Genomic DNA, 8,638 nt, shown 5'->3' with positions numbered 1-8,638 from the left:
GACCTTGTTTTTATAGATTGTCCCTATAAATTTCTGTTGTATATCACTCTTGGGGTCTTTCTCCTTTTATAGAACCCCCCTTAATATTTCTTGCAGGGCCGGCTTAGTGGTCACATATTCTTTCAGTTTCTGCAGGTCTTGGAAGCTCTGCATCTCTCAATTCACTCTAAATGACAGCCTTGCCAGAGAAAGTATTCTTGGCTGCATGTTCTTCTCGTTTAGTACCCTGAATATGTCTTGCCAGGCCTTTGTGGCTTGCCAGGTCTCTGTGGATAGGTCTGATGTTATTCTGATGTTCCTCCCTCTGTACGTAAGGAATCTCTTCCCCCTAACTGCCCTTAAGATGGTTTCCTTGGTTCTGAGATTCACGAGTTTTACTATTACATGCCAGGGCGTTGGCCTGTTTTCCTTGATCTTGGGAGGGGTCCTCTCTGCCTCTAGGACAGGAATGTTTGTTTCATTCCCCAGATTAGGGAAGTTCTCAACTACGATTTGCTCAGACATATCTTCTAGTCCTCTCTCGCTCTCCACCCCGTCAGGGATCCCAATAATTCTGACATTGGAATGTTCCATGGTGTCACCTATTTCTCTGATTCTATTTTCATGGATTTTGAGTTGTTTTTCCCTGGTCTGCTGTTTTTCCTTCTTGTCTGTTAATTGGTCTTCTAGATCAGTAATTTGTTCTTCTGCATCACTTACCCTAGCTGTTAGATTATCTAGATTAGATTGGATCTCATTGATAGCATTTTTAAGTCCTGCCAATTCAGCTTTCAGATCCGGCCCTTAGGGATTCTATGTTGCCATTAATCAATTTCTCCATTCTAGCTATTGTCTTCACAGTTGCTACTCTGAATTCCATCTCCGACATCTTGGTTATATCTGTATCCATTTGTAAATCTGTGGCAGAAGTAGTCACAGTCTCTGAGTCTTTTCTATTTTGGGGGTTCCTCCTCCTAGTCATTCTGCTGAGGGGTGGTTGAAGGAATGTACAGAGTCCAAAATTATTGACCACAACCCAAGCAAGACGCACCTGTTTTATAGGGACCTTAGGATTTCTGGCCTCTTGTTCTCCCACCCTGTCTCCTGGGGGAGGGGTCTGCCGCACTGTTACTCAGGCATCCCTGTTGCCCTGCCTCCTGTGGTGGGGGATGGGCTCAGTGAAAACCGGTTTTGGGGGGCTTTTGTTCTCTGGCGGCTTTCCCTGGCAGCTTTCCACATCTCTTCTGAGAGAGCAGAAGAGACCGTTTCCAACTCTCTGCCTCAGAGCGGAGAGATCGCAGTCTATTCTTCAGTGAGCTCTCCAGGCCACACTATATCCATTTGTGTCTGTGCTGCTATAAACTGCAGTGTCCTGGGTTGTGCGCCCCTGCACATGGCTCCCAGTCCGCCTCCAGGTCGGAGCATGTCTCTGCCCTTTGTGCTTCTAAAACCTCCAGCCACCCCCAGTTCGCACACATGGCCCCACTGCTCTGGTTTCCGTCTAAAGTCCTTTCCCTGCCGTTACCGGTCTGCAAGTCTGTGCCCCGTCCCCAGTGCAGGAGGCTGTCACTCACCGGTGGTGTAGGATCCTCATGGCCAGGCACCCTCCCGCTGCCATTTACCCTTCAATATCTGCCCGCGGAGTCACAGCTCCCCACTTCGTACCTGGGAACCAACCGCCTGCGAGATTCTGTTTGTAGAGATCTAGATATACTTTCTTACATCTCAGGCTGATTTCATGGGTGTTCAGAGTGGTCTGGTAGATATCAGCTCAATTCCGGGGACCGGTCAGAATAGGGTCCCCTACTCCTCCGCCATCTTTTCCCCTCCTCCTCTGTTCTTCATTTTATTTTATTCCCCTAAGCCACCTCAAATTTGTTGTGAAACAATAAAGTATATAAATAAGTCACTAATTTTCAAAGCAGAAGCATTGCTATAGTTTTTTTTTTTTTTTTTAACAAAACAATGCATAATATGTTTGACAGTACTTTGGACTTAGGAATATTTCACTTAAAATCACTGTTTTCTGCCATTGGGTCTCTCCCCATGCAGAACTCCTTTAGTCTAAATTCTGCCCTAATCGTTTGGCCACTTAATCTTACCCAGCCAAGGCACTGCTCCCAACTTTGATTTATGTGTGACTTGACTTTTCAAATGTTTTGTCAGCTCCTAGAGAGTGGTGGACGGTTTCTTAAACTTTTATTGGATTCCCTGGTATGCCTAACACGGGGTTGGACAGATTGTAGGTACTCTGTGAAAGGGGCTTTGGCTAGTACTTAAGTTGGAAAGGATAAATCCATTGCTTATGCTACTGCATTTTGATGGTACTACCCATTTGCTCTCCTCAAGTTATGATGTCTGAACTCTGACAATTCAAAACTGAAAATCAGGTAAGATCTCTCCTACCGACTGTGAACTTGAGTTAAGAATTCTTTGGATCTCAATTCTCAAGTGACTGTGTTGCTTAAGATAGAAAATTTTGGAATGCCTCTCTTTCTGACTTTTCTCTCATTCTATCCTTCTCCCCCTCCCCCCCCCACAGAGAGTTGTGGTTCATACATCAGAGACAACTCGTCTCAGATATTTCGTAGAGTTGCTGCTTGAGAAAGGACAACCCCTAATGCTGGTAGGAAATGGTGGGGTGGGAAAGACAGCCTTTGTAGGTGATACACTGGCAAGTCTCTCTGAGGATTACTTCGTGTCCCATGTGCCTTTCAACTACTATACAACATCTGCAGCTCTGCAAAGTAAGTGTTCTCCTGCTTATATTTTAGAAACAAGGCATCAGAAACTGTCAAGGCTGGGGCATGTAGCTGGAGGGGACGACTACTTTCTCTAGGCTTTAGACCATTTTGCTTTGGCCTCAGATGAATTTTTACTTACCACCAATCTGGGTAAAATATACTTTGTTTCAGTATTGTGATTTTGGCTTTTTATATCACTAGTGGCTATATTTCACTTATTACTGTTCAGAACAGCAAGAATCGACATCAGCAGTGTTCATTGCTTTGCCTCTGCAGAGTTTGACCACCTTTAGTCAATTTTATGGAGCCCTAGCAACATAACGGTGTCCACAAGGAAGAGTGTCCTGGTTACCTTTTCAAGTAATGGATTGATTTAGGAGAACTTCATTAAAACTGTATTGATGAAATGCCAGGCCATGAGCTGTTAATTAAATCTTAGGAAAATTGTAAGAATAATTTTAGCCTTTGAATAAATATATCGGTGTAAACAAAAGAACCAAACAGATTTGGGGCATTCTGAGTTAGGAGGGGCAAGCTAAGTAGACATGGGAAGTGAAGGAGATAGTGTAGAAAGAGCTGCTATTTGTAGGTCTGTCACTATCCAGGAAAGTGTCAGGGTTATGTTGGTGGTGGGGGCAGTGAAACTCCCTATTATCTAGTAGTTGATTAAACCTATTGAGTTGCCTTGATTGTGGTTTCTGTGTGTGTGTGTGTGTGTGTGTGTATGTGTGCACATGGTCATGCACATCGGTATATGTTGTTACTGCTTTCCTAGCTTTATCAGTAGAGGTTAATAATAAATTTTCTTACTGACTGACATCATTAACTCAGCCAAGAGTGATTTTTTGTAATCTCTTAATGAGGTTTGTCTTTCTTGACCTCATGAATGGAACAGTTAAAAAAATCCAACTTGAAGATGTTTCATTTAATTCTTTAGCAAATTTATATTATTTATCTATTTTTCCCAAGGCATTGTGTCCAGTGCATGTTTTTCATTCACAAACACAGAAGGAGGGATCACTTTATCACTTGTAAATGGAAGATTAGGTCTACAATTCAATAATCGAACAAAATACTTCACTGTACTATGAGTTCATCTTGCTAATTCCTGAAAGGGTACAGGCATGGTGTAAGATTTAGACATTGCCTGTTAGCACAACAAATAGACCAGTGTACTTGAAAGATTTGGGTTTCAGACCTTCAGGATGGGGTGTAATGCAGGCAAAGATAGGATTTGAGATAGAAAAATGAGTGTAAGCAAACAGAGGAAAGAGAAAATTACAGAAGACATGCAATTAATTGAATCTCTAAGTTGACTGAAGCACAGAGATGGGGTAGAACATAGGGAAAAGGTTACAGTGGTGCGTTGGAGCTAGACTGTAGATAGAAGGCCCAACTGTTAGGTTTGCCATGGAGTGAGGGGATTTCTGGGACATGAGATTTTTATTATTAAAATCAGGATAGTTCAGGGGGTCTGGGTGGCTCAGTGGCTGACTGAGCTGACTCTTGGTTTTGGCTCAGGTCATGATCTTGTTGTCATGAGATTGAGGCCCTAGTTGGGCTCTGCACTGAGTGTGGAGCCTGTTGGAGATTCTCCTCTCCCCTCTGCCTTCCCACTGCCACCCCACCACCGTTCCAACTCACATGTGTGCTCTCTCTCAGAAAACAAATAAACAAACAAACCAGGATAGCCCCAGGCAATGTGGAATGGTCACTATAACTGTAGAACGAGCTAAGATGCAAGCTGAAGAGAATGAATTTCCTTTGGTAGGAAATGGCGAGCCATTTATGGGGAGCAAGGATGCAGGCTGTCCTTTGGGAGGAGATGTCTGAGGTGGGGAGACCAGTCCCCCTGGGTAGTGTACCAGCTGAATGTAACGTTGCTCTGACTAAAATGGTAGAAAGAGTGGTGAAAGGGAAGAGACATGAGGTACCATTTACAGGCTGTAGTCAGGCAGATCTGGGACCAGGAGAGAAAGATAATACTAAAGCTTGGCACCTGGCTAAGAGGGTGTTAATCGCACAAAGAGGAGCACAGAAGGGAAAAAGGAAGAGATGGGTTGTGAGTGGGCAAGAGGCTTGTTTGGTGTGGGCCAAACATCCAGGCACCAGTGGCTGGTAGGAAGCACGCTTTTGGAAGTGCCAAGCCACTGCTTGGAAGAGGGCTTTGTTAATTTATTCCTGATACACTTCTTTGTTCTTTCATTCATTTAACAAATGGCTTATTGTGGTTGTCATCGGGAATACAGTCATGAACACGATGCAGTTCCTTGTCCTCAAGCTACTCATAGTCTATTCGGAGGGCCAGCAATTATTAGACACTATGTCTTACACACACTCGGTTCAGGATTTCCTACTCCCAACACAGTCACTGAGGCACATGAGGAAATGTAAGTTAATGTGTGCACAGGATAGAGTCTGTGTACAGCCTTCCCTTACACTTGTGCCCTTGGATGACCCAAGAAGAGAGGTATGGGGACTCTCTCTGTTGTGCGTAGGTACCTCTCCTGCAGGGGTGATAGGGAAGGACAGAGGGAGCAGGCCGTGGGTTAGAGTGTGTTCGGGCGGCAAACCGTTCAGACCAGCAGCAGTGTTGCCTCGGATTGCTGGCCAGTGTGATGTCGTGTGTCAGATGTTGACTCTCCAGGAAAGGAGAGGTGAGGTGAGCTGCCAATAGGAGGGAGGCTGGCAGGAAAGCATGACACAGAGGAGGTGACCAGAGGGTCATCACTGATACTGAACTGCACAGAGTTAATACTTGAAGACTTAGGAGTGGATGAAATGGACAGAAGATGAGGAAAAACGAGGAAAAAAAAAAGACGAAGGACAGAAAGTGACATTTTATCTGATTGGTGGGCAAAACGATGCATTTGTTTCAGGAATTCTTGAGAAACCTCTAGAGAAAAAGGCTGGTCGTATCTATGGTCCAGGAGGAAATAAAAAATTAGTTTATTTCATCGACGACATGAATATGCCCGAAGTGGACCCCTATGGCACAGTGCAGCCCCACACTCTGATTCGGCAGCACATCGATTACGGACACTGGTAAGCAATTCTCTGTGTCTTCTTCTCTACTGAAATCTAATTATTGTTATTATGGATGAATGCCGAAGAATGAAACTACCCCAATTTCTTCTGAGGAGGAGGAGCATTTTCTGGGATAACTTTTAGGTTTCGTTTTACATCCCCCTTTCATCATCATAAATGCTGTAGGTTCCCTTTGTATCTTCGGAAGAATTGGATTGAAAAGTGTCTTAGATATATTACTGTCTAGTTGAAGCATTAAACTCTCAGATATGTTAACTCGCACTAAATTACTTAGACACCTAACCTTATTCTGTGGGATGTAGCTGTTGGGTAATGTCTGGGCCTTGCAGTGTGTCCATCCCTGCCGTTAACTAGAGGGAGAGCCCCCAGCCTTGCTGTGGATATTGCTCACCAGAAATAGTCACGTGGGAATCAGTAAGCAGGAACAGTAGGTTATTGACTCAGTTCCTTATGTTGATTCAGGCATCAGAAGAGCTATGTAGCCTTCCATTTTCTAAGCTTTAGTTTTCGTGTCTCTGAGTTGAGGCTAACACGCCCAGCATCACAGAGAGATTATAAAAATCAAGGGAGACAGTTTGTGAGGAAGTCCTTCATAAACTGGGGGTTTTGTTGTGTTGTCATCTTCAGGTTTTGGACTTAAGGTTCTGTTTCCTGGTTTTCAGGTATGATAGACAGAAGGTGATGCTTAAGGAAATCCACAGCTGTCAGTACATCGCCTGCATGAATCTGATGGTGGGCAGTTCCACGATCAATCCTCGACTACAGGTAGGATGTGGAGTCCTGCTGTCGCCCAAATAGGCCCTGAGTAAAACCTCAAACATTATAGATTGTGATTCTTGAAGCTTTTCGTACAAACTAGGGCTCCTACTGGACTTTTGTTGGAAGCTTTTTTTTTTTTTAATTATTTTTTTAAGAGCAGGTACAGGTTTGCAAACTGTTTCAGCAGTTTTAGTTGAAAGGACTGCAAAGAGTTCCCTTGATACCTTCTCACCCTCCTCCCACCTCACTTTACCCTATTATGAGCATATTGCATTAGTGTCCTGCATTTATTACAGTTGATGAACCAATATAAATTCATTATTATTAACCAAAGTCCAAAGTTTACATTAGAGCTCATTGTTGTGTCTTCTGTGGATTTTGGCGAATACATAATGCCAGGTATCCACCATGAAAATACCATACAGAATAGTTTCACTGTACTAAAAATCTCCTGTGCTCCACCTAATCATCCATCCCCCCACTCCTGAATCCCTGTCAACCAGCTGATCCTTTTATTGTCTCCATAGTTTCACCTTTTCCAGAATGTCACACATTTGAAATCCCACAGTATGTGGCCTTTTCAGATTGGCTTCTTGGACTTAGCTTAAATACACATTTAAGGTTTTGCCATGTCTTTTCATGGCTTGATAGCTCTTTTTTTTTTTTTTTAACCACTATGTAATATTCATTGTATTGGTGTACCAGTTTGTTTATCCATTCACCTATTGAAGGATGCCTTGGTTATTTCCACATCTTGGAATTATGAATAAAGCTGATAAAAATATTAATGTGCATGTTTTATGTGTACATATAAGCTTTTACTAACAATAACCCCCACCAACTATAACACACAAAAAACAACAGTATACAACAGTAAGTGTTGGTTAAACCCTTATCTGGAATCAGCTGGGGGTCGGCTGGGGGACTCTATCAGCGAATCTATGGTAGCTTTGACTAAAGTGATAGGGACAGGGTGGCTCAGTTTCATGTGTCTTTCATCCGTTAATAGGCTTGTACAGTCCATGGCAAAGGTAGGGCCTTAAGAGAGCAAGTGGAAACACAGAGGCTTCTGACAGTGACTGGCACAGTGTCATTTCCGCCTCACTCTGTTAGCTCAATCGAGTCCTATAGCCAGGCGCAGAGTCAGAGAGAAAGGTACCACAGTGACATGGCAGGGGGCATGGAATACGGGAAGGGTTAAAAAAAAAAAAAGCCTTTTTTTGCAATCTAATGGTTCCATTATAATCCCTATTATATGTAACTCTTACATTTCTTTTGTTTTGTTTTTCAGAGACATTTCACTGTGTTTGCATTCAACTTTCCATCCTTGGATACGCTGCAAACCATCTATAGCCAAATTCTTAACTTCCACTTTCAGCAGCAAGCCTTTGGTCCATCACTTCTCAGGACTGGCCCCTCTTTGATACAGGCAACAATCACGTTCCATCAGATGATGACACATAGCTTTTTACCCACAGCTGTTAAATTCCACTACGTCTTTAATCTGAGAGACTTATCAAACGTCTTCCAGGTACCTTGGTGGCTCTGGGTTATGCATCTTGGGTGGAGGAATGATTTTGGTAAGATTAATGGTGTTCAGTTACGGAACTTAGTTCAAGGTGATGCTGCGTACTGTTGTATGTATTCTTGGGTGTTACACCATAAACTTCTCTGTAAAGTCTCTATGGCAGGTTTATTCTCATTTTACCGATGGGACTCGTGGATTCTCTCAAGTGCAGAGACTTAGCTGCAGAAGCAAGGGTAGAAGTCTGACTCCCTGTTCTGTGTATTCCATATAAATATCTGAGTGCCTCATTTTGGACCAAGTGAGGAGGATCATTTGTTATTTATTCATATTTATACGATATGATTTTTAAACATACATCAAGAGAAACGTCACAATTTCTTACACCATTGGATTATTTTTACTTGACCTTGACACCTATCGGCTTACCTGGTAAAAGGACAGTGTTTCTGTATTTGGTTTGTAAGGAAATTCCAAAGAGGGAATTGAAACCGGAATTTAAAAAAAAAAAAATCAACTGGTGTGCTCTACCCTCCACAGAAAAAGCAGTTAGAGGGTTATTTATGGCCTGAAGTTCTTTTGT

The 8,638-nt window shown here is 43.0% G+C and overlaps 1 protein-coding gene across 1 annotated transcript in view; it reads left to right on the top strand.

The window, feature by feature from the left end:
• The window catches only part of DNAH11 (dynein axonemal heavy chain 11), a 281,936-nt gene that overhangs the window by 159,035 nt on the left and 114,263 nt on the right, over positions 1-8,638 (top strand). The window contains 4 exon segments of the mRNA XM_081800433.1: positions 2,526-2,726; positions 5,603-5,768; positions 6,434-6,536; positions 7,822-8,061. Coding sequence (XP_081656559.1) covers positions 2,526-2,726; positions 5,603-5,768; positions 6,434-6,536; positions 7,822-8,061 — 710 coding nt within the window.

The sequence above is a fragment of the Leptonychotes weddellii genome, chromosome 12 (assembly GCF_054177405.1).
Source record: "Leptonychotes weddellii isolate Sample4059 chromosome 12, ASM5417740v2, whole genome shotgun sequence".
In the NCBI taxonomy this organism is placed as follows: domain Eukaryota; kingdom Metazoa; phylum Chordata; class Mammalia; order Carnivora; family Phocidae; genus Leptonychotes; species Leptonychotes weddellii.
This window is presented reverse-complemented; position numbering and strand designations above follow the sequence as displayed.